General features: G+C 46.2%; 1 protein-coding gene and 1 long non-coding RNA gene across 2 annotated transcripts; one reads left to right on the top strand and one right to left on the bottom strand.

The window, feature by feature from the left end:
* Positions 1–48: 48 nt before the first annotated feature.
* UPB1 (beta-ureidopropionase 1) lies at positions 49–15,169 on the bottom strand. Its single transcript, XM_080985215.1, has 10 exons — positions 14,959–15,169; positions 13,317–13,488; positions 11,960–12,047; positions 11,175–11,269; positions 9,164–9,325; positions 8,459–8,628; positions 5,019–5,100; positions 4,182–4,224; positions 2,585–2,739; positions 49–930 (listed from the first exon to the last, which is right to left on the bottom strand). Exons 1-10 carry the CDS (start codon positions 15,057–15,059, stop codon positions 847–849), a joined length of 1,152 nt encoding a protein of 383 aa, XP_080841341.1. The 5' UTR covers positions 15,060–15,169; the 3' UTR covers positions 49–846.
* A 231-nt stretch (positions 15,170–15,400) lies between these two features.
* On the top strand, positions 15,401–21,070 carry LOC308465432. The gene is made up of 3 exons (XR_013980433.1): positions 15,401–16,025; positions 20,030–20,191; positions 20,988–21,070. It is a non-coding gene; the product is annotated as an uncharacterized lncRNA (long non-coding RNA).
* Positions 21,071–26,267: the final 5,197 nt, after the last annotated feature.

Below are 26,267 nucleotides of genomic sequence, written 5' to 3'. Positions count from 1 at the left end.
CCTCAAGCACCCGCCTCATCTGGAGGCGAGGAAAAGCAAAGAACCACATTTTCAAGGTTTCCCAATCTACTTTTTTTTATTATTATTACAGCAGCTCCATCAACGGGCCAAGCGCTTTAAAACAGAAAAGCACAGATCTCTGCCCAGAAGAACTCACAATCTAAAATTCTCTTTTAAGAGTAAACTTAGTTTCTAGCAGGGGAAAACAAGGGGTGATTTTGTTGTTGTTGCAACTGACGCAACAGGGCAGCTGAAGATTAAGTGACTCTCTCACTTGGCCACTGTGAGAACAGAAAGCTAGACTACGTGGTCCTCTGGCCCGCTCCAGCTTCAGGACTCTTCTTGTGGTCTTGGCTCTCGGGCCTTTTTACAGCCATGGAATACAAAACATGGTTTCATTGTGATTCACTCCTCTGATTCATTTACAGGAAAGGTGTATAATTTTGTTGCATATCTGTCCACCTGTATGAAACACACACCCTCATAAACACCTGACTTAAAACACTCCTAAATCAAAGCATTTCCTCATGACTGCGCCAAGTGATCAAGTAGTTGAAGCTATATTTTTTAAAAAATAAAAAAATGGCTCACAGCCAAACAGTTGTGCATTCCTCAAGCAACTTCTGCTATAAGAGAGGCAGGGAGGGAATGGATATGGTTCAAAGAAAGCCCAAAGTCCCAGTGGGCAGGCCCAAAGGAATTATTTGAATCCCATCCAAAGTACTCTTAAAAAGGCAGACCATGTGTTTTGAGGCACTACATCTGGGGGGGAGGAGGAGCTGCCATGTCACATGTGAAGGACAATATGTTTCTCTCCCAACCTTCCTGAGCAGCAGCAGAGGCAAGCTACTCTTTGATTACATTGGGAACAAAGTCAGGCTGGACAACTGCAGCCAGTTCCTCAGCATACATCTTGTATCTCCCGGTCATCTGTAAAAAAACGTAAAGGGACTTCAGTATTCCCTGCCACTGGCCATCTGTCACTGCAAAAGACCTTCAGAATGGCAAGTCAAGCATAAGCCCCATTTTTAAATAAATGAATACATTTCTACAGTTTTGCAAAAAAAGCCAAAAATGTTAGTAATTGTCAGATGGCTGTTGCAGTTGCTCAAGAGTAACCAGGCAGGACTCCAAACCTGTGTTTTACAGATATTTATTTTGGTGCAAACTATTTATAGTTAAGAGCCCCAAAGCTCATGTCTGGCTCAAACACTAGCAGAATCCGCGAGTGGTCTTTTCTTGGACCTCCCCCAACATAAGAGTTTCGTTACCCCCAACCTTCTCCTCCTCTCTTTGCACTTTAGGCCACTGTGCAGGATGGGTAATGGCAAGGGCATGTTTTGCTTCTGGGCACTCCTGTCTGCCTTGCCCAGGAGCAGTGTTAAGGCTCCCACAAGCATCCTCTGGTCCTTGCACCTTTTCCCCACCTGAGGTGGGACTTTCCTCCTCCCCAGAAGAGGAACTGCTTCGCAAGATTTTCGGAGGCTCCCTGTAACACAACTGCCCTTCTATTCCTCGCCTCTGAGCCGATGGCAGTTCCCTGACATCAATATTATCTAGCCTGCATTCATGGCTGAAAAGAAAAGCTATCTTTGCCTACTAGGATGAAATTCTGACTCGTAATAATAATAATTTTAGTATTTATATGTTGGCCATCTGACTGGGTTGCCCAGCCACTCTGGGTGGCTTCTAGCAAAATATAAAAATACAATAAAACATCAAACTTTTAAAACTTCTCTATACGGGGCTGCCTTCAGATGTCTTCTGAAAGTCATATCTCTTTGACATTTGATGGGAATAATAATAATAATAATAATAATAATAATAATAAAAAATCATAAGCAATTAGGGTAGCTGCTACAGAAAACTATTTGAGATCTTCAAGCTTGCAACCAGTGAATCTTAAAATATTTACTCGGAGGCAAGCCTCACTGAGATGGACGGGGCATACTTTGAGGTGAGTGGGTACAGAATTGCAGATGGAGAGAGGGAACAAGATCTTCACTTAAGCAGCTTCAAGATTGTCACATTCCTGTCAAAGAAATCTAGACTTCCTTGCTAATGTGAGAATAAAGACCATCATTGTTTCAAGAGACACCTGCCGTTTTTGTGGTTACTGACTCCCCAGGGTGTGGCATTCACTGCGCCAACAAGGAAAGCTGGCGAAATGCAGGAGACATTGCAGGTAGGTGTCCATTATGCAATTTCACCTACCACTTTCAATGGGAGAGTTTAAAACGTGCATATAAAAGATGCTGTAAAATATACATACTGCACTATCCCTCTCCCGCAACACCCCTCCCCAAAGGAGGTCATTTCATTAATGTCAAAAGAGTGGGTAGACTTTAAAGGTAACTTTCTGGTTCCCTTGGGTCAGATGCAGCAGCCTGGTATAATTCAGGGGCTGTTGACTGCACAGCCTCAGATCCAGAAAAATCTTAAACCATTCCAGAACAGTCTCTCTCCTCCAGAATATACTTAGAGGTAGAAGCCAATTGGCATTTCAACTGAATGCCAGCAGAATTCAGCCTTACTGGAAATCAGATAGAAACAAGAGGGTTTGCTTAGTGAAAAAAAGACTTACCTTAAAATTCCATTTGTCCCCAACTTGCCTGCAAAGATTTAGATCCATCTCCGTCACCAAAAGCCCATCCTGGGCGCGGGAGAGGCCAGGGGTCCGACTCCCATCCGGAGCAGCCACATAACTTGAACCATAAAAGTGACCAAAGTCACAATGGGCTTCATAAATAGCAAAGAAGCAAGAGAAACAAAATGAATATAGCAAAATGGGAACCAGGGTGATGGAACAGTTAGGCTTGTGGGCCAGAGGTTCCCCCCGCCCTACTCTAGCTTGACTGTTTGGGGCAAACCATACCCACCTGCCCTACACCTGCATCATATAGGTAAAGGCAGACCTTGACAGAAAGGACAAAACTTGCCCAAAGCCTGCTTTGTGCAGCTTCCAACCAGCTGGTTGTCAGGAGCCTTTGAAAGACCATGCAAAGCAAGAACCCAGGGCTATGTAGGATCACTCTCCCTTCACATCAGCCAATGAAAAGGGAGACTGGTCTCGCTTGGTGCTGGGCTTAAATGCATAGCAACCAAACCCAGCATTAGGCAGGACCACTACCACCCCTGGCTTTGGCTGATGTGAAGGGAAAGTGATTCTGCTGTGTTGGGGTGTGCTAGGGAGCAACCTGCAGTGAAGTCGTTACTGAACTAGATAGACCAATATCTTTATTCCGTAGCAGACCACTTTTTGTGTCTCTAGCATGGGTGTAGCCAAGGGGAGGGGGGGCAGAGAGGGGTAGTTGCCCTCCTAAATCAATAAAAACAAAAAATACATAGCAAACTGAGGTTCTGTTCCCCTCTAACAAAATGCCTGCCCCCCCTTAAAAAAATCCTGGCTACACCCATGGTCCCTAGACCAACCTGACATTTGCACCCTGATTTCCTATGATCCTCCTTTGCAAAGAAAAGCAACAAAAAGATGGCCAACAAATTTATTACAACATAAATCCCTTTTGTTAAAGCCAGAGGGTGGCAGGAGGAGGCCAGATAAGGAAACACTTCCCAGGAACAGCGAAGTTTGGCCAGCAGGAAGGAGAGGCTGTACTCCCATCCTTTTGCTCCCCAATTACTTGCCAGTGTGGCTGGATGGAAACTATAGGTGGCTTTGAGGTGCTGCAGGGACTCCAAGAGGCTTGCCCTCCGCTCCCTCCCCATTCTGTGCCATCTCAAATGGCCTTAGCTTTCAAAAGCTGCTTGTTGTCCTGTTGAGTTGAAGGGGAAAGGGGGGCAACAAGTTGCTGTTTGAGCAAAAGGTACCTAAAATGTACCCTTTTGCTCACAAACAGTTTCACAATGTTCAAGACAACTGTCTAATGAATCTGTTATTTGTCTATTCTGATTCTTGTCTTCAGTGACCTCAGAACAAACACATTATTAGATATAAATGCAGAATTCAACATTAAAGAGTTAATTTTTTGGCCCTTTTGGCCTATTCCCCAAACCATTTCAGAGCTTCTCAGGGTGCTGGACAAACCTCTTCCCACCACAGAAAAGAACAACCAGATTGGAAGGAGGAACCTCTATCCTCGTTGGCATGCTATCACCACCCCACGCAAAAGAGACTCCCCACAAGCATCACTCTCCATACGAAAGAAAACAAAGGCACCTACCCTCTCCACCATCTCCTGATGTAAAAGGATTTGGATAAACTTCCTGCAAGAAGCAGAAGAGTCATCACCCAGAAGGAATTATTCATCAAGCCACCCTCACAGCAGCAGAAGAGTGCAAAATGAAAGGAAGATGGCACTGTTGCTTCGCACCAGGCAGCCTCTTCCACTTCCCCACCCACCCTGAAAAACTCGAAATGAACAATGCAAGACACAGAAGCCATTGTTATCATTCTAAATCTAATCAGCTGTGTCTGGCTTTCAAGCAAAGTATTGCTTGCATCCTCTAGAGCGGCCTGTCTCCACATTCAGGCTATTGATTTCCTTGATGGATGAAAGGCAAATCCCATCTGTGAATGGGGGTTATTTCGCTCCTTACGAAACAGGGAAGGAAGGGCTTTTGGCAGCCTCACCTTCTACTGATGCCTTCTCCCGATCCGTGACAGCAGGAAGCAAGTGTGAATGTCCTCACCACCTTCAAGGAGCTGGCTCCCGGAGCAAGGTGGCCAAAGGCCCACCAGAGACGTAGGGAGGGAGAACAGTTCCAGACAACATCTCCTGGCTACTCAGAACCTTCTGACAACACTGGGCTATCCCAAAGCAGCAACACCTTCACAAACCTACTCACTTTCTTTGCTGTGGGGAAGAAAAGCCAGCAGGGCAGCTGAGAAGATGCAGAACGGGGGAGAGTAGCATTAAAAAGCCACTTAGAGGGGCAGGGCAGATGGCTGAAAAGGGGATTTTGATGCTACACCCTACAGTTCCACACAGGGCTCTGTTTTTAGCGAGCAGGAGCCTAACTGGTGGCATCTCAAAGCACAGAGAGCTGAAAGGCCTCACCGTTCCCACCCGGTTGACGGCACAGGTGAAACAGTGGTTCGCAATGGCTGCATTCCTCGCTTCAATGGGCCACATGGATTCGCTGGAAATAATAAAGGAAGAGGCATGAATGCAGAACTCGGAGCCTTTCTTACATCACCTGAAATACCACTTTTTAACAGGCCACCTTCTTCATGATGTCGTCTTGTGACAGGCAGCTCAAAGGAAGCGCTCAGGGGCTGCTTCCCAGCTTTGGCAACTGCAGCTCTCACCTCCACAGCTCCCCGACTCCTGCACAGCCTTTCCCCTTCCAAGTCCCTAAATTGTCTTCCATTTTGCACTATCGTAGAAGGGTGAATTATTTCATATGCCTGTGGGGGGCAGGGAGACAGGGAACCTCTTTGGGATTCATTTAGATTGCTGTGCTTTCCACGCCACAAAACCTCTCGTGTATATAAATGGATTCTAAAGAAGTTTCTTATTTTGTCAAGACTCTCCCTTCACTCTATCTGTTTATCTGTTTTAACCAATGCCGCATTGCAGGAGGTTGGACTAGATGACCATTTGGGTCGCCTCCAACTCTACAATTCCATGATTCTATGTTTTAATTTGTATTGTTGCATATTTTATTGTATTGCTTTTCATTCCTACTTTTCAAAAAGCTACTTTTTTTTGTAGAATGGAGAAGCTTTATTTTTCAGAGGAATATGACTGACTGCAGAAGGACATTTCCAGCCCAACATGAGGCAATTTGGAAAAACAATTCAAGCGTCTGGAGAGTGAAGCTAATGTTGTTTATGATACCTTACATCTCTCCACCTGACAAATACGATAATAGATTGCGCTGTCCTCTTCTATAGTGGATGTGTAGCAAGAAAGAAAGACGAAGATATAAAGGACTCCAAGCGGGCTGCGGGGGGAGGGTGGTAATGGAGATCTCCAGCAGGGAGTTCTAAAGGTGTAGCGCAATCACTAAAATGACCAGTTTGGCAATAAGCAGCTTCTGGGGACAGGCCCTGATTCGAATGATACCAGGGGGCAGAGGGAAGAGAAACAGGAAATGCAGACATGTTGTGGGGAAGGGAAGAGAGGGCAGCAAGTGCTTGCTTGTATCATTTGCAGAAATTGTCTGCTGCAGGGGATCTAAGAAATCTGTTCCTGCCAGTTAGTTTATACTCTCACAAAGCAATAAAGCAACCAAGGAAAGAGTCAATAATGCCGCCTCACTAAAACCACCCTGAGAAAGCAGGAAATGCCTCCAAAAGGTCACACACTCACCTTCCGCCTGCCTCTCTAATGGCTCTAAGCATGCCCTTTAAAATAACGTGGGGCACAATCCAAGCAAAGTCCATCCTCTCCCAAGGTGGATTTTGAAATAACTATCAACTAGGGGTGGCTGTTGGGCAAGCTCCCCAAAGCTCTCCTCTAATTAGCTGAGAAAAACCTGGACTACCTTAAAATCAGGCTTCAAACTTGCTTCACTTTGATTATAAGAGGGCCACAACAAACCTACACAAAATACAAATAAAAGAGATGTATTTGTAGTACTCTCTTGGTGGAACTACCTCTGCTCTGTCGTGAGGCAAGTGCTGCCCTAGGACCACATGAATTCTGGTCTTTGCTGAAAACCCACCTGTTAGCCACTGGTTTCTTATCTGCCATTTTCTTCTGAATAATCATTTTATTCTACCACCCCACCCCACCCCACACCTTTTTATCACATATGAATGGGGTTACAGAAATATTTGAACAAACAAAACTGTGGGGCAAAGAAATAAGTTTTGGAAATAAAAGCATGGTCACAATGGCCCCCATGCACAAACAAGAGTCCCAGAAATCGTTCAGCATGTTTTGGCCAACCCTTAAGTGGTGAGTTTCGTAAGCCACCCACTTATTTTCTTTGCCTGGTAAAAATTAAATGTTTCACATCCACCCAGTTATCGTGACCCTCCGACAGACACAGAACAGCTAAACAAACAGGACACCCGGTTCTCAGCCTCTCCATTAGCTCGGGCAAAAAGTCATACATTATGAGGAATATCCTGAACTTTGCCTCCAAGCTAAGCAGACACCATTGGATGACAATCTAATAACCCCTTACAAAGGAGGAGATGTTTGCTAGCCCTGTTCCCTCGTGATGCTCTTTTGGGCAAGACACAATCCAAGTGAACAGCTCCTGTAACAAAACGCCTCCAACTTGCAGCTGCACTCCATCACTTAGAAAGTCCTTCTTCCTAATGAAAGTTATCCAGGGAGGGGTGAGTCTTGTTTCAGAGGCAGGACTATGCAACTCCTCCCCAGTTCCTGTCCTGCAGGAGGCCTATGCAACTGGGCCTTCACAGAGCTCTAGCTCCCTGAACCTTTTGTTTTAATGTAGGAGCAGCCAGATTGCATGTTTTATTCAACCCAATAAACCCACAGAGACCACCAGGCCTGGCCACAGAGAAGGGCAGAGCTGCCAGGCTTGCTTGACCAAGTCAGTGTTCCCGACAAGACAGCCTTCTCCTCCATTTGGCAGGCAAGGGGACCCAGGCTCCTGCATTGGCAAATGGCAACTCTGGCTGTAAGAGGACCTTGGAACCTGGCCGGCATCCCAGGCAGGGGCCATCTTCTTTTTCGCTGGCAGCAGTGCCCATAGCCAGTCCAGCTCTGGCTGCAAAGAGGAACAAAGCTCTCAAGCCAGGTTAGATCACAAATGCCAGCGTTCCTAATGGAGTAGTCTAGGTCCTGAGAGTGGTGCACACATTGTCTGTTCAGCTTCAGTCCCACAGAGGATTCAATGCCCAGACACACCCGATACCCATATGCCTTGTTTTCTTTCCTGGCTCTTTCTTGTTTTCTTCTCTTTTTTGGAAGCTGTCTCTTATTTCCCGCTGTTTTCTTTCCTCACCCATTAGCGAGGCGTTTTATGCAGGGTTTGCTGAACCTCTACCCTCCCGCCAAAGCTCCCCCGCCCTTTCAGAGCCTGTCTGTTGTCTCAGCTCAGTTAATGGCTAAACCCTTTGAGCTCTTAGCGTAAAATATTTACAGTCACTCTGGGGCGGCGGCAGCAGCTACCTGACTGTAACCTTCTGTGCCCAATGGAGTGACAGTTAGGACAAGGCTATTGGGCACTGAGGGCTTTGGAGGAGTGGTCCCCTCCTATTTCTCCCTTGTTACCCTCTCACACTGTCTTATATCAGCTACCTGAGACTTCCAATTACTGACTTCCAATGTAGTCTTCCTTGTTGCCAACCCTTCGGCTAGGAGAGCTCATCAGCTTCATGTGCTTTGCTTGGACCCTATCAATTTGGCCCGTGCATAGAGATAAGGCAGGGCTACAACAGAGCACTCCTCCAGAAGACCGCAATTTAGCTTTCCAAATTTTCTGAGGGTTTCATCAAAGGTAATGGCCTTGCACATACACCAAGTCATAATTAAGACCACTTTCTGCAGCAAATAAGCAAGATTCCAAATGGTACCTGAGTTTCCCAATAGTGGCAGAAGGATTAAAGATGATCTCTGCTCCATTCAGACTGTACATGAGCCAATTGAGGGGATGATGTCGCCCATAGCAAATGTTTACGGCAATCTTCCCAAACTGAGTCTGGAACACCGGGTGCCCCATGTCCCCCTCCATGTAGTATGTTGACTGCAAAACACACAGACTTACACTTGAATGAGATCCCTGGAGTCCAAAACACCAGCTGCCTTAATAGAAATCTCGCAGCAGAAGACATGACGAGAGCTGGGCATATCTGTGGTGATCAAGCTAAAGGAAGTATCCCCAAATACCAAAAAGGTTTAAGCAATATTAGATACAAGGAGAACCTAGGAAGCTCCCTTCTTCCAAGTCAGACCCTTGATCCATCTAGCTCAATATTGTCTACACTGACTGACAGCAACAGCTTGCCAGGGTTTCAGACAGGATTTCTTTCCTATGAGTTGCTCCTTGGTGCCAGGAAACAAACAATTTGGGAGCCTCAGCCTGAAAACCAGACACACGGAGCCAGGGACCCTCAAAGTGAAACCAGAAGTACAAGGACACTCATATTTTTTGTATGCTCGCTTGATTTGGATGTGTGCATGACAACCCCACCCCGCCCTGCAAAAGCTGCTCCTGGAGGAATTTGTTCCTGAATTAGCAAGAGTGCTCTGTTTCCCCATATGCAACAGCTACCACTCACCTCATTGAAGTCTCCAATCCTTGGGATGTGATTCTTCCTAGACTTGCCCAGCACAGCACCCGTGTTTGAAATCACCACCGCTGTGTTCCACAAGGTCTCCCCATGTGCAGTATCTCTTTCCAGAATTGGAGACACCACCACCATGTTGTGCTTCCTGGCCAGCTGCAGCCGTGATGGAAATGATGCCACATTTTATTAAATGTACTAGCGGCGTTTCAGCAGACGATCTTGGAACAACTTACCGAATCAGAACAGTTGGGACAATAAAAAATAAATAGTAACATCAAATATCAGAAAAGCAGGATGAAACAGCAGAACAGTATAAAAAGACTTTTGATTAGGTTTTCACAAGAGATCTGCCAGTTGGCAGGAGGCCTGCAAGACCAAGAGAAAAGGAAAAAAAGCCTACAGAAGAGTCTGCTGACTGAATAGCTAAAACAGAGTGAGGTCAAAGAATCAAAGGATTATGGAGTTGGAACGGTCATCTGATCCAATCCCCTGCAATGATCACAGCTGAAATATCCCTAACAGGTAGCCATCCAACCTCTGCTTAAACACCTCCAATGAAGAAGTGTCTGCCATCTTCCGAGGTAGTCTATTTCACGGTCAAATGGCTCTTACTGCCAGAAACTTCTTCCTACTGTCATGGGTGGCAATGCAAAGCACTCTCTGAATCAGATCCTATTTATGCCCAATCTAATAACAGTATTATTCATAAAAAAGGAAGAAATGATTCCTCAATAACGCCAGAAACCACTGAATTCCCCGCAAAGCCACTTCTGTCCATAACAGTGGAGGTTTTGACTCATAAGTGCTGCTCCCTTCCCAGATCCATGCTCCAAGTACCTTGAGGAAACAACCTCTGGTCTTGACGAGAGCATCCCCCACCCCAGGCTGCTCTAGAGGCCTCCATGGACTACCCTTCAGTGCCAGCATTTTGGGGGGAACCGCAAACTCCTCTTGACCTTTTCCAGATCCAAGCCTTGGCCTTTCCTGGGAAACGTGTCCCATAAGATCATTAAAAAGGAATCTGGGAACTGTCTTGCCCAGAGAAGTTAGAGCGAAGATATAACAGCTTGTCTCCTATTACCCTTGGTCCCTGAAGAGTGTATTTTGCATTATGTCTCAGTACTGATAAGTCATGTCTCCTTTGATCCAATTATGTTTTCTCTTCCTTCCCCTTATGGCATTTTACTTTCCCATATGCTTGAATGTTAACCACAACAACATCCACCAAGATGCAATTAATCTGGCATTTACAATCACTTCGTGCTTGACCTGTGCTAAACTGAAGGCAGCAGGATGGAAAGGGATACACAGCAAGCCACTCCGGTCCCTTCAGGATCAACAAGAAACAGACGGTTGGGAAATCATTTCAGACGAAGGGGAAAACAACAAACACTCGTCTCTTTGCCAAAAAAAGGAGAAAGTCAGGCATTTGCTGAAAAGCAAAAGAACTGAAGTTGTACTTCCCAAAAGTCCTCTGTAGACACATCTACCTGCAATCCCTACCAATGGCACAGCTCACTCACTACTTATCAGCGGGGCCCAATCCACTAAGATGTTCTCCAAGGCAAGCCTCCTTGAAATGACCAGGAGCCACACGAAAGCAAAACCACAGGGGTGGATAGGCTGCTTCACAATGTCTGTGTCCTGAGTGTCCATTCTGTATTGTTTTTATTTTAAATATCTCTGTTGTCCATGTTTGTAACTTTCTTTGCCATTTTATTGTACATTGCCTTGATATGATTGTGCACCATGTAATTAATAAATGAATAACAGCTACTTCTGAACAAACATGCAGGGTAAATGCAACTGAAGAAGCTTCACTGCCCAGGGTTGCAGCCCTGGGTTACAAATGTGGTTGCCGGGCCCAGCTCTAGAAAAATGCCCACACTCTTGGAAGTTTGCATGCAGGGTGGAAAGGACAGTCCAAATGCACACAGACTGTTTTGACACAGTAGTGCAGAGGAGGTTTGTAAAAAGGCAGGACAGGAATCTGGCTCTTTACCTCTTGGCAAAACCTTGCCGTTGGGCCGCTCTCTGCTGATTCTGCAAATTCTGTCCAAGGAAGCCTCTCTCGTGTACAGAAAGCAAAAGGCATCGCTACAAAAAGAGCATCATAAGAAATGTGAGAAGTTCACCCTGTCACTCCCATAAGATACTTCCGCATGTGACAGAGATCTGGTTTTGAGGTGGGCCTGCCTTTCTCATACTATTTTGTGCTATTGATATGAGGTCCTAACAGTGGTACCTCGGGTTAAGAACTTAATTCATTCTGGAGGTCCGTTCTTAACCTGAAACTGTTCTTAACCTGAAGCACCACTTTAGCTAATGGGGCCTCCCGCTGCTGCTGCGCCGTGATTTCTGTTCTCATCCTGAAGCAAAGTTCTTAACCCGAGGTACTATTTCTGAGTTAGCGGAGTCTGTAACCTGAAGCATCTGTAACCTGAAGCGTCTGTAACCCGAGGTACCACTATACTTTTATCATCTGTCGCTACTTTTACAGATCGTTTAATCTCACTTTTTAGGTTTCATAACTGAATTTTTAATGTTTTGATGGTTTTTAATGGAGATGTTGTTAGCCACAGTGGATATTTATTGGGAATCGTGCATAAATATTTTACAGAAACAAAAGATGTCCTGGGTTGTGCCCAGAGAATGTAGCTTGCTCACCAACACCTTTCTGTTTGAGTCTGGTTTCTGCTCTGACTTTATTCAAGAGTCGCACGCAACTGAGATTGACTTTTATAGCAGCAGAGAGGATTTAAATAGGCAGAACAAAACACTACTCACTCCAGACCTCTTGGAAACAGATGACATTGACCCCGCACATTGCTGCAACCTCCACAATGTCTTCTATGCGCTTGTGTAGTGCAGTTACCTAGGGAGAAGGTCAGCTGTAAAGGTCATTTAAATAAACTACCTTTACTCTCATTTTGCCTCCCAAGCTCAACCATGTACAAAATACTGAGAGAAAAAGGGCTGACAAGAAACCCTGCCTGTAGGAAGCAGCAGCTTTAACAATGATGAGTGAAGAAACTTTGCCAATTAAATGGGTTTATTAGTGGGGTAGGAGAGCTGAAAATAATGCCAATATATTTCACATCTGGCAAACAATGCACCCCTTGGATTTCAGATAGTACATGGGTAAAAAAGGTAAAGGGACCCCTGACCATTAGGTCCAGTTGCGGACGACTCTGGGGTTGTGATGCTCATCTCGCTTTATTGGCCAAGGGAGCTGGCATACAGCTTCTGGGTCATGTGGCCAGCATGACTAAGCCGCTTCTGGCAAACCAGAGCAGTGCACAGAAACGCCATTTACCTTCCCACCGGAGCGGTATCTATTTATCTACTTGCACTTTGACGTGCTTTCAAACTGCTAGGTTTGCAGGAGCAGAGACCAAGCAATGGGAGCTCACCCCGTCGCAGGGATTCAAATCACTGACCTTCTGATCGGCAAGCCCTAGGCACTGTGGTTTAACCCACAGCGCCACCCACGTTCCTTAGTACATGGGTAGATGAGCCTAAAAAAACCAGGGACACCAATTTTCATGGCCCTCTAGGAGTCTTAGTTTGGTCAGAATCAAGTACAGTGGTGCATTGGTTATCGAACTTAATCCATTCCAGGAATCCATTTGACCGCCAAAACTGTTCAAAAACCAAGGCACGGCTTTGAATTGGCTGCAGGAACTTCCTGCACCCATGCAGAAGCCGTGTCAGACGTTCGGCTTCTGAAAAACATTCACAAACTGGAACACTTACTTACGGGTTTGCAGAATTCGGGAGCCGATTTGTTCAGCAACTAAGGTGTTCAGGAACCAACGTTTGACTGTATATACTTCCAGAGTTAACGCAAAAACATTACTTCTGGTAAATGAGCCACCACAGCTGTTAGAGGGCCATTAACATTTGTGTCCTGGGCTTTTTAGACTTGTTTACCAATGTACTATCTGAAACTAAAGGGGCACATTGCTTGCTACATGTGATTTTTTTTTCCAGCTCTCCTACCCCACAATATGGCCAACACAAAAAATTTGAGTCTCTGACAAAGCATAATGGTACAAAGAAGCTGGGGCTGTTCTCCCTTTGGAAAGACAAGAGCCAGCAATTGGAAACATGCAGGAACTTCCTTTACAAGCTTCAGTGGTACCTGTTCAGCAACCGGTGCATCTGTAGGAAGTTGGATCTTATTCTGAATCAGTCCCACCCTGACAATACGCGGGGGCCTCAACTGCTCTGGTTCAGCTCCAAATCCATAACCCTGTAGGTCAAACTCCCTTTCTGTAGCAGCGGACAAAGCAGCAGACGGCAAATCCAGTTGCCTGGAAAAGTAAGAACACAAAAATACAACAATCTTCCTCCGGTCCTGTACAAAATAACAAACAGCAATATGGCAGGTTTATATATCTGCTATTTATATCAGGTCAATGCACCTTGGCAGCCAAGAAATATTTAGGGATGGAGGAGAAGGAAGGTTAAAGGTTAAGACCTTCCCCATCCCACACTTCTTATATAATCTTGAGCAAGTCACTCTGTTCAGCAATTAGTGGGGTCACACAAAACTGTTTTGGAACAACGCTCTGGACAGGCTGGTTTACTCAAATTCCATTAGATGCAAACTGTCGTGGGCAGGTTCTCTGTACGACAAGCAAGCCATCCCATCAAACTAACCTCAAATATTTCATCTCAGGAGAACTTAAACGCAGTACAGCATTTCTACTCTGCCATGATAGCCTTCTGATGGGCCTCTCTCTTGATCCGGACATCACATACACATACATTCCTTATGCAACACATCATGACAGAACCTAGAGGCAGAGGCTTGGTAATCGGCTTGTGAACCAACATTTGGAATTGCTGTTCTAAGATACCGTATATTACTGGATAAATTTCTAAGGCCACTTCTGCAAGCCCTTTGCTCTGCAGGCAGCTGACTCTGTTGAAGCCTCTGGCTGAGGGGGGCTGCATGTGGGTTCACGTATGGGCCTTGCAATGGGGAGTTAGGCTTGATAGCCTCTCAGCCCTTTTCAGCATGCGGAAAGCATTCCAATTTAATCATTTTTAAAAACGGGGTTGCCTTTGTCATGTCCCCTTTAAAAAACCAAAACAGATCATCCTGAGGGAAGCTCATTCACCCATGAGCACCCTCCTCCTCCAAATCCTAGATCAGCAGCCCCTGCCCCCCAACCTGGTTCCTGCTAGCTGTTTTCGGCTGCAACTCCCATCAGCTCCAGCCAACAGGGCTGGCCTACAATGAGGATCCTGTGGTTGATGGGAGCAGGGAGTCCAACTTTGCCAGCTGCCTTGAAAAGAATCAGAGGCTTTTGGGAATTTGGCCACACTTGCCCATCCTTTCCCTGCTCTGATGTCAAATCCTAAAATGGCCAACAATCCAACTGACTGCTGCCAAGTCCCAAGAGGCAGTGGGGAAGGGGGGAGTCGACCTTATAATTGGGGGGGGGGGGTGAATATGCCTTCTCCACCTGTGCAACAAGCAGGAATCCACAGACAGTCTTTCCCCCTCCCAACAACTGCAGGGGGAAAGCTTAACCCGTTTCATTTCTGCCTGCCACACACTTGTTAAGGGGAGAAGATATCTGCCTCCCCCCCAAAATAGGGTTCAACCAGGTGCCCTCCTTATGTTTTAGACTACAACTCCCAGCAGTCCCGCATCCAAAACAGTTGGAGGGCGCCAGGTGGAAGAAGGCTGAGACGGGAGGGGGGTGGGCTCATTCTCCCCCTCCTCTCCCGAGCTGACGCAGAGCCTGCTGGGATTTGTAGTCCCGGCGCACCTGACAGCCTCCCCGTAAAGAATCCGCTTCGCTTCGGCCAGCTCTGCGGGTGGCAGGTGCCGCTCCAGGCACTCCTCCAGAGAGTCCAGGCCGGCCGCCATCCTCGCCGAGAGACTCCGCGCTGGGACGAGGGAAGACGGAGGGACTCCGGACGGCAAGCGGTCAGTCCGTCGGACACGGAGTGACCGTTGGCCCGTCCGAACAGCTGGACTCCGCCTCTGAGGGGGAGGGGCAGGAGGACCCCCCGGGCGCGCGCGCTCGGTCGTGATTGGTGGAAAGGCGACGCGGCTCTCCAATCAGAGTCGGGCTTGGGTCTTCCCACCCTCCGTCAAGTTTAAAATTGAAATAAACATGTGCGGCCGGCTAAGAGGAAAGAGGGGAGATTGTGTCTGATTGACACTATATATATAAGGTGCATGGGCGAAGCCGGGGGGGGGGGGGCGGACGGACGGACGCAGTGTGTATCTGTGTGTAGTTTCCACCCCCTAAATTAGGCAAATAGATAAAAATACTTAACTAAAAGTAGAAATCGTAGAAAGATGTTGACAGATTTTTTTCCCTGAGCACCTGGGGTTAAAAGAAGGTAATTTAAAGCAACTGTTTTCATTCCAAATCTGCTAGACAGAGCCAAGGTGGGTGTCTCCCCCCCCCCACACATAAATCCTGGCTACGCCTATGTTAAAGTGAGGTGTTAGGGGGAGGGGATAGTACTGTATTTTCCAGTGTATAAGACGACCCCATGTATAAGACGACCCCTACTTTTTTAAACCCAAAATTTAGAAATCAGTTTTTTGGTGGGGCAAATGACCTCAAAGTTTTTTGGGGGCGAACAAACTGCAACTCGCCCCTGGGAATTCAGCATCTGCGTATAAGACAACCCCCAATTTTGGGATACAAAAACTGAGCATAAAACCCCTGGTGGGGGACACATTGTGCTCCTCCTGGGGCTGTTTGACCACCTTTGGTCTCCACCCTGCACTCAGCTCTCACCTGTGGCTCCGAGAAGGTGTCAGCATGCAACACAAGCCATGCTCTGGGAGACAGCTTTGACCAGCCGGCTAAACCAGGTGAGGGTAACCGATGGGTCTCAAATCCTCTGTGAGTTAAGGACTTCTGCATGTATCGTAAAATTTCCCAGATTTCCCTGTTTTATCTTTTTTGTAAACTGCTTGGAGGTTTTTCTACAATCAAACGGTGTATAATTTTTATGAAATAATTTAATAAAATACATACTACTTCAAACCATCATGGCTCCCCCTCCAAAGAATCCTGGGAGCTGTAGTTTGTTAAGGGTACTGTGAGTTGTTAGGAGACTCTCCAATCTCTGCCCAGATCCAAAAACTCCCAGAGTTCCCTAGCGATTGATTGTTAAACCAGTCTGGAAACTGCACCTCTGTAAGGGGAAGAAAAGGTCTCAGAACAACTCTCAGCACCCTTAACAAACTGCAGCTCCCAGGATTCTTTGCGGGGAGCAATGGCTGTTTAAAGTGTTGTCATAGTGCTTTAAATATGATATGAATGTGTGGCCTGCCTGCCTCCCTCCCTTCTAAGGTCACATACACACCATGCATTCAGCATTCATTTAAAGCACATGGATTCACCCTAAATAATCCTGGGAACTGTAGTTTGCTAAGGATGCCATGAGCTTTAAAAGTGCTTTAAGTGTCTGGTACTCCTATGACGCACTCCTATGACGCACTCCTAAGCTTTTTGCCTCTTATTTCTGCTTGATTGCCTTGGGGCTTATCCAGACTTCCTTTTGTAGCACGGTTTTAAGGTCAGATCTGCGCTTTAAAGTGCCGCATCCAAGTGCCTTTTCTTTACTCCAGTGCCATCCCCGCAAAAACCTACTCTTTATCACTGATTTGGAGCAAACAGCAATCTGTAGAAAACCCAAATTGCCATTGGCAGAGTGTTTTGGGAGGGGCAGTGTGATGCTTTGTTCAGAACCATCTACCCACAACCTGGTGCATTTCAGATATTTTGGGCGACAACATACCTTTTTTGGGGGGGGGGGGATATTTTTTATTGGTTTTTACACATAAACTTTTACAACCAATTATAATCATTTCATGAGATTCTCTGAATCTCTTTACTTCCCCCCCATCCCTCACATGGATCCTATTAGCAATTTCCCTCCAAATTTACATATCAGTACATTTTCCATAATTTCAATTTTTCTTAATTATCCATATACTTCTTTACTTTACAAGTGATTCTTAGAGTCCAACCTATGTTTTGATTTGTTTACAATGGTCTCCTCGGGCGACAACATATCAATATGGTTGTATAATGCTGTGTTTGGCAGGAGTTGAAGTAAAACTCTGTTACCTTTAGGAGATCTACTCTAATTTGGTGGTATTTTTTTATGTCATAACCCCGACTTCAAAATATCTCCGATGCTGACAGGAAAGGTCCTTTTTAATAACATTTTTACCAAGGCAAATCAGGGTGAAAACAAGACAAGTTTTCCATACAAGGTCATGTTTGCCATTACGTGAACCTTATCTTTAACGGCGCTATGACACGTTACAAGCGCCAGCAGCCATAATGATTAACCATGCTTTCAGAAGTTGGTTTTTGAGTGCCCGGTTATCACTGGAAAATCATCCTAGAGTGAACAGGAATCAATCTTCCAAACAAAGGGACCGATCAAACACAGTGAAGAGCCATTGTACAAAAGCAGTCTCCCTTTTAGACACGGATCTTAGACAGGAACATTGGCTGTGAATAAAGGGTAGTCCCTGTAGTAAGTACAAGGAGAAGCTACCATTTAAACCACCCTATGCCAACTGGGTGCCCTCCAGATGTTTAGGACTACAACTCCCATCAGCCCATGCCTGCTGGGAGTCATAGTTCTAAACATCTCAAAGGAACCCGGTTTGCAATGGCTAATCCAAACCTTGTTATTCCCACGTGCCAGTAACTACTTCTGTTTCTGGAGAAGGTTATTAAATAAACACATGTATTTTATTTGTTTGACAAGGTAAAATATAGGATGTTTCTATGTATAGGATTTCCTGTTTTCTTTACATGATGGACAGTGCAACTTTGGGCCTGCTATTGACAAGCTCTTCAAGTTAAATATTAAGCCTCCTGAATAAAACTGTGTCGGAGGAAGAATGAGTAATATTTAACTTTAATTGAAGTTTTTTTAAAAAAAAATTCTGCGAGTAATCTCCTCTTCTAGCATGACTTCGAATTGGAAGCCTTAGTTCCTCTGTTGCCACAGTATAAAGCATAAAAAGAGGGCAGTTTGATGGGGTAACCATGAGAGGGTTCCTAAACTTTCAGGAGAGGAAAGTCATTTGATCTAACACAGCTCTGTCCTCCAACACAGGGAAATGACCAGAAGAGCAAGGGGGCTACTGCCCCCCGCCAAGCACCTGCCACCTGAAGCAGTCACCTTACTTTGTCTAATAGTAGGGCCGGCTCTGGAGAGAAGCTCACTCCTGCTCATCCTCTTAACCAGACTAAGAGGAAAACAGCTATGAGCATTCTGACCCCTGAAAGAGACCCACAGACTCCTCTGCAAATCAGGAGAGGCAGCAAGGCAGCTTCTCATTGTGTTCCTGTTGTTCCTTACAAGCCCTCATGGGATCAGCTCTCACAGAGGGAGTTGCTTTTCAAACAGTACTGGTGGCTTCTGTGGTAGGGCAGGCACACCCTGGAAAAGGATGAAGAGAGAAACCTTCTCATGTACAAGCAGCTCAGCAGCAGGGGGGTGGGGAGAGACGTGGCCCTCAAGTCCAGGGTAGCCAACGTGGTAGACAACAACTCTCATCCATCCTTGGCCATAGGATGGTGAGAGCTGGTGGCAGTTGTATTGCCAGCAACATCTGGAGGCCACTGCGTTAATAATAATAATAATAATAATAATAATAATAATAATTTATTTATACCCCCCCCATCTGTCTGGGTTTCCCCAGCCACTCCGGCGGCTTCCAAAAGAATATTAAAATACAATAACCTACTAAAAATTAAAAGCTTCCCTAAACAAGGCTGCCTTCAGAAATCTTCTAAAAGTCTCGTACAGTGGTACCTCGGGTTAAGTACTTAATTCGTTCCGGAGGTCCGTACTTAACCTGAAACTGTTCTTAACCTGAAGCACCACTTTAGCTAATGGGGCCTCCTGCTGCTGCCGCGCCGCCAGAGCACGATTTCTGTTCTCATCCTGAAGCAAAGTTCTTAACCTGAAGCACTATTTCTGGGTTAGCGGAGTCTGTAACCTGAAGCGTATGTAACCCGAGGTACCACTGTAGTTGTTTTTCTCTCCCTGCCCTTGTCCATCCTCACTAAGGGGTCATCCACACTTTCGCTTCACCCATATTTTGATCATTATTGTATACCAATTAATTATGCCCCAGATTCAAGAGCTTTTCTCGTTGTTCTGTGGCTGTGCCTTGTGAAAATCGTATGTCACCTGCCGATGCACAGAAAAGTCTTAACCAAGATTCCATTCAGCAGGTAAGATCAGATTTTTGCAAGGCACAGCTGAAGAACAATGAGAAAAGGTCTCATACCCTGGGGAATCAATTGGTACGCAATACAATATGCGTCAAGCGAAAATGTGGATGAACCCTAACTTGCCGTTAGTAGAGGAATGAATTCAGGGCTTAATAAAAGTGGCCCAGCATATTTGCCCAAGCAAAACTCCTTATGATCCCAAGCTATTAAGTCACACTGATTTCAGCGAGACTTTCTTCCAGGTAAGTGTGGATGGGATTGCAGTCTTAGTTATCTAGTTACTGAGCTCAAGTTTGACTGTTTGGCCGATCTTGTCCCCAGGGGCGTTTCCAGCATCCGATCATTTCCAAGCGTGATTCTCAGGCTGGGAACAGACCTTGAGAATTTTTCTGTGCTCTGGGGGGTCATCCCGCCCCCCATACAAACTGCACACTCGGGGGGCAGGAAGAAAGGAAAGGCAGCAGGCTGCAGGTCTGGCTCTGGTGTCCAGCTTCTGAACGGGGGGCGGAGGGGTCACATAGCTGAACTCTTCTCTTCAAGTCACTTGTCTATTCTTAGCATGAACTTTCAGCAGCGTCTCCTCTGATGGCTTGTTTGTTTGCAGAGTGGCCTTGTCCAAATTGTAGTACGTGCAGGAGGAGCTGCAGAGTCCATGCAATTAAAATGAATAATCTGAAAAGAATATCCTGTGGGTCAGAAGGAGGCAGATCTTTTTTTCTTTTTTTTAAAAAAGGGGGAGAACGACGACATTCATTTCACACAATGGGTTGGTTATGTTTTTGTTCTTATTATGTATCTTGTGTTTTTTATCTTGTATTTTTATGCTGTGAACTGCCCTGAGATCTAGAGGTGAAGGGTGGTAAACAAATTTAATAAATAAAGAAATAAGAAAATACAATCGTTTTACGTTTAAGACCCTGGCAAGAGTTAATGGAGAAGTGTTTAATCCAGAGGCCAGGACTCCAGCTCTCCCACTCTGCCCCCCCCAACCACTCTGCCTTAGGCAGGAGCCTGACACCCAGACATGGCCCAGTGTCTTTTCTCCTTGTTATGCTATAAATCATTTCCACTTTCCCCGCATCCCCCTGCCATCAAAATGACCGATGCGTTCCCCTTTGCCAACAAGCGTGCTGCCCTAGCAGCTGGCCTGCCTCAGCAATGAAGCGCTCTTCATGGGAGGCCGATATTATTATCCCATTACACCAAACCTGCCCCTTCCCTCCCCAGAGTGCCGTTAACATGTCAGCCTCGACTGGAAAGAGGCAGCAACGGAGGGTCTGGCCACAGAAAGGTCTCCAGCAGGAAAGGCTTCCTTCCTCGCAGAGTGCAGGCCTCTCATGTTCGAAGACACGGCAGTCTCGTGATTCCTGTGGGACACGGTCCCATCCCAGCAAGCTCCAGTTGTGCAAATCCAGTTGATCTGGAGCTCCGATGCAACAAATCAACTCCTCTCTCCCTGCCCCCAAAGCACCCTGCATGCTTTATGTTGATGATGGGGAAATGCCATAGAAAGCGTCGTGGCATAACGTTGGCTTCATGCTACATTATCTCACCCCTCACAGGCTTTGTGCGCAAACAGATTCAGATGATTGCTCGGTAGACAGGGCCATCTGGAAGGACCTCCTGGCTCAGCCGGGACCTTTTTTTTAAAAAAAAATATTTTATTAAGGATTTTCTTGTTTTACAGAAGTGTAGTGCCTCGTTTTTGTTTTTTTTCATGTAACATTTTTACAAATCCGTTTCATTTGTTGAGGCATTAGGGGGAGAAGAAAAAAGAAAAAAGAAAGGGGGGTGGAGAGAGGGAAGATGGATAGGGGTGGGGTCGGGTGGCGGTGTTTCTATTATGTTTAATGTATGTAGAGTTTGGTGTCAGCGTTGCTTGTGTTGTTCACTTGTGTTCCTTTGGTGGTGAGAGAGGCTGGGGTTGGCCTAGGGTGTGCACAGCCCAACAGGACAATGACAATAATCCACCAGCAGCATACAAATCAATATGGCTCACCTGATCCAAAACACCCACCCACCTCACTCACACACGAAAACAAAGATCACCACAGCCGATCACAAGCCGGGACCTTTTTGAGCTCCCCACAACTCCACATCTGCCCTGCATTGGAAGATCGAGCTGATTGGGACTGGCGAAATAAAAGAACACAGGGCTCCTTTGGGGCTTGCAAGCCTCCTCAAATGCATAGGGTTCCCCACCCCATGCTACAGTCAAAGTGTCCTATAACAGAAATCATAAAAGCCAAACAATATTTTTAAAATGAGCTAAAATCTCTTTGTCACTTTCTTCCTCGCTGGAATAGTTCTGAATGGATTCATCAGGGCACTATTAATAACGGCTAATAAACCTGCTAGTTTTGCAGACACCAGGGGGCATCCTTGCCCATGGTTTCTTGGAAAATTTAGGAACAGTAAAGAGCCAATTTCTTAGGACCTGTCATTAGCCATCAGAAGTTTTGAGGCCAGTTCTGTTGTTAATCTCACTGTCGGAGTCTCCATAGCTCTCTTCAAGAGAGACCTGGTCCACCCAAACCAAAATCGAGCCCTGGCGGGAGCTGTGCACTTGTACAGAGTACTGCTTAATGTAATTTCCATCAGGGCCATGCAGGAGACTTTCCTTTTCGATAGTGCCCTTGGGAGTGTGTGTGTGTGTTTTCCATCCCCTAAAGACAGACAGCAGGCTACTTGGGGGGAGGGCCCCAGCAGCAGAGCTTGCATCCAGAAGACTGCCTCTCTACTTAAAAGGACCGGATAGGTCATGGGAATGATTTCTGCCAGAGTTCCTGGAAAGCCCCAGCCAGTTAGAATAGACAGAGAGTCTGGCCTGGTATGAGGCAGCTCCTTCTGCCCTGTGTGAGAGCTGTGTTCAAATCCAGACTCAGTGATGGAATTACTCGGGAGCCTGGGCAAATTACTCTCGGTCAGCCTCACCTGTAAAATGGGAACAACAGAAAACAAAGGGGATGACAGCCCACCAACTTTTCACACTTTTAATCAAACATTTTGCTGGCTATAAACATGGACACCCCCCCCCCCAAAGAACCAGAAACAATCACTAAAGAGTCCTTTGATATTGTTCTCCATAACAAAGGAGCCTATTGAACTGGTCTGTTGCCAGAGACAGATGAACAAAGTTCCAACTGCAATATATGGAAATATGAAGAACCAGCCATACCCATCAGACTCTGAAATTTAAGCTATCAGATTTGCGTCTCTCTCTCTCTCCCCAGGTACCACCCTTGCCACATGCAACTTGGCAGTGAAACTTCCGCCTAGCCAAGGGCCATCAACCCTGGGTTAGGAAATGAGGCAAAGCAGTCGGCTTGGGTGACAGAATTGACAAAGTTGTGATTTCCCTGCCTTCAACGAGGCATCCTTTTTATTTGTTTATGAGCAGGTGGCAATTTGACTATTTGCTTCAGGTGCAGGAATGTCTCTGCGGCCAGAATTGAACATAGCTCAGAGGCTGGAAAGCAGGAGGGGTTAGCAAGAGTGGCCTGGACTTGTGATGGGCTCTGGGGCTCAGAACTGTCCTTGGCAGAAAGAATGCTCACACATGACATTCAATCAGTGCACACAAATACCTCAAGGACCGCCTCTCCCCATATAAACCAACCCGGACTCTGCATTCATCATCTGATGCCCTTCTTTGTGTGCCTCCTCCACTTGAGGGCCAGAGGGTGGCGACCCAAGAACAGGCCTTTTCTGTGGTGGCTCCCTGTTTTTGGAATGCTCTTTCCCAGGGAGGTTCATCTGACACCTTCATTATCTTTCTTTAGGCGCCAGGCGAAAACATTCCTCTTCAACCAGGCCTTTGGCTGATTAGTATCCTATGGCCTTTTAAATATGTTTGTGGGAATGGGGGAGTGTTATTGTCTTGTTGTTTCTGTCTTAGCTATTCATTTGTGCTTTTGCCTTGTGTTTTTATCTCGTGAACTGCCCTGAGATCTTGTGACAAAGGGCAGTACAGTGGTACCTCGGGTTACATATGCTTCAGGTTACATACGCTTCAGGTTACACACTCTGCTAACCCAGAAATAGTGCTTCAGGTTAAGAACTTTGCTTCAGGATAAGAACAGAAATTGGGATCCGGCGGCGTGGCAGCAGCAGGAGGCCCCATTAGCTAAAGTGGTGCTTCATGTTAAGAACAGTTTCAGGTTAAATACGGACCTCCGGAACGAATTAAGTACTTAACCTGAGGAACCACTGTATATAAATCTAATAAATAAAAATAACAGTAATAACAGAGTAACAGTCCACAAGTGCAGTTATGTGCCTATGGACTGTACCAATCAACAGGGGCACATTCCTTGGCCCAGTATACTTGAAGGAGCGTCTCCACCCCCATCATTCTGCCTGGACACTGAGGTCCAGCGCTGAGGGCCTTCCGGCGGTTCCCTCACTGTGAGAAGCAAAGCTACAGGGAATCAGACAGAGGGCCTTCTCAGTAGTGGCACCCGCCCTGTGGAATGCCCTCCCATCAGATGTCAAAGAGATAAACAACTACAGTGGTACCTCGGGTTACAGACACTTCAGGTTACATATGCTTCAGGTTACAGACTCCGCTAACCCAGAAATAGTACCTCAGAAATAGAACTTTGCTTCAGGACGAGAACAGAAATCATGCTCCGGCGGTGCAGCGGCAGCAGGAGGCCCCATTAGCTAAAGTGGTGCTTCAGGTTAAGAACAGTTTCAGGTTAAGAATGGACCTCTGGAACGAATTAAGTTCTTAACCAGAGGTACCACTGTACCTGACATTTAGAAGACATCTGAAGGCAGTCCTGTTTAGGGAAGTTTTTAATGTGTGACATTTTAATGTATTTTTAATCTTTGTTGGAAGCCGCCCAGAGTGGCTGGGGAGACCCAGCCAGATGGGTGGGGTACAAATAAATTATTATTATTATTATTATTATTATTCCAGCATGGCATTGCTCAAGGGGATGCAACATGGAAGCCCTTTGAGCCTGGAACGGCTTGCAGCATCCTCCTGCCCCCTTCAGTGCCATTGGCTGGGGCTTCCTCTTCTCCTTCAATAACAGGATGTGGGTTCAAGAGGCACCATTCCTGCAGTGGACACTTAACAGCTGCCACCCACATCACAGTTTGTTATATATATATATAATTCCCCCGAATAGCTTAATGACCTCGCTGCCCTCTTGGCTTTCCACTAGCTTATTTTAGAGAGGATCCCCCTGCATAGCATCCTCCAAAAGAAGCTTCCTTTCCAAGGAAGAAGCCGGCGAAGAAGAAAAATGGTCAGCCTTGCTCTCTCTCTCCTGCCAGAATTGCTTCTCTCACTTCCTCCAAATGACCTGCCGGACTGACTCTGCTTGGATTTCCCAGGCAGGTGAGGGCTAGTGTCCTTGCAGTGGAATTGCTGAGTGGCCTTTCTTCTTGCCAGGCATTGTTCCCCTGAGGAGGGAATGGGTGGGGGCAGCCCTTGGGCTTCAGGTGGTCCATTGTTTCCCCAGTGCTGCCTCCTCTTTGATGTTTCAGAACAAAAACATCCAGTATCGCAGAAGGTTTCCTAGCTTCACACTCGGCTGGACAATGGAGGGATGACGAAGGATCCCAGATTCAGCCTAGAGATTCCATACCCTACAACATTTCTCTGATGAAAACAGGACGTTCCATTCCATGATAATTTTACTATTTATACAGTGGTACCTTTGGGACGCGGGTGGCGCTGTGGGTTAAACCACAGAGCCTAGGACTTGCCGATCAGAAGGTTGGCGGTTCAAATCCCCGCGACGGGGTGAACTCCCATTGTTTGGTCCCTGCTCCTGCTAACCTATCAGTTCGAAAGCACATCAAAGTACAAGTAGATAAATAGGTACCGCTCCAGAAGGAAGGTAAATGGTGTTTCCGTGTGCTGCTGTGGTTCTCCACAAGCGGCTTAGTCATGCTAGCCACATGACCCAGAAACTGTACGCCGGCTCCTTCGGCCAATAAAGCAAGATGAGTGCCACAACCCCAGTCTGTCACAACTGGACCTAATAGTCAGGGGTCCCTTTACCTTTACCTCTGGTTAAGAACTTAATTCGTTCCGGAGGTCCGTTCTTAACCTGAAACTGTTCTTAACCTGAGGTACCACTTTAGCTAATGGGGCTTCCCACCACCGCCACACGATTTCTGTTCTCATCCTGAAGCAAAGTTCTTAACCTGAGGTACTATTTCTGGGTTAGCGGAGTCTGTAACCTGAAGCATATGTAACACAAGGTACCACTGTACCTCACACATCTTACTGGGTTGCCCCAGTCACTCTGAGCAGCTTCCAACATATATAAAAACATAACAAATCATTAAACATTAAAAAAAACCTTCCTTATGCAGGATTGTCTTCAGACAGCTCCAACATTTCTCCAATGAAAATAGGGACATCCTAAGGAAAAGTGGGACTTTCTGGGATCAAATCAGAAACCAGGACAGTTTATCTAAATCGGGGATGTCCCTGGAAAATAGGGACACTTGGAGGGTCTGAGATTCTGGCTTTAAATGATGTGTCTTCTCCCAATTCAGGCCAAAGAAGTGCAGGTTCAGGAGCCTTGGGCCTTGCAGTTGTGTGGCCAGGTGCCTCTTCCTTCTAATAATGTAAAGGGTAACAACCTCCATACTTCCATTTCAGGATACCTGTCCTGCTAAGGTGGGTGACCTCAGGAACAAGGGTCCCAATTTCAAGAGACAGGAGTTCCTTAGCAAGACACTTGCCCTTTGGCAAGACAAACCCTTAGCAAGAGGGTTTCTAGTGGAGCGCAGCCCGAATAAATCCAAGGTCCAACAGGGAGATGTAATAATAAAATTTAAGGTCATATATATATAATAAATGTTCATAAATGTAC

This window comes from Podarcis pityusensis (genome assembly GCF_964106645.2).
Source record: "Podarcis pityusensis genome assembly, chromosome: 16".
NCBI lineage: Eukaryota > Metazoa > Chordata > Lepidosauria > Squamata > Lacertidae > Podarcis > Podarcis pityusensis.
This window is presented reverse-complemented; position numbering and strand designations above follow the sequence as displayed.

Coding starts and splice junctions, on each gene's coding strand:
- UPB1 (XM_080985215.1), bottom strand. CDS start 15,059: ATGGCGGCCGGCCTGGACTCTCTGGAGGAGTGCCTGGAGCGGCACCTG. Junction 13,489..14,958: donor CTTTACGGGGAGGCTGTCAG/GTGCGCCGGGAC, acceptor TTACTTTTCCAG/GCAACTGGATTTGCCGTCTG. Junction 9,326..11,174: donor CGGCAAGGTTTTGCCAAGAG/GTAAAGAGCCAG, acceptor TCACGGCTGCAG/CTGGCCAGGAAGCACAACAT.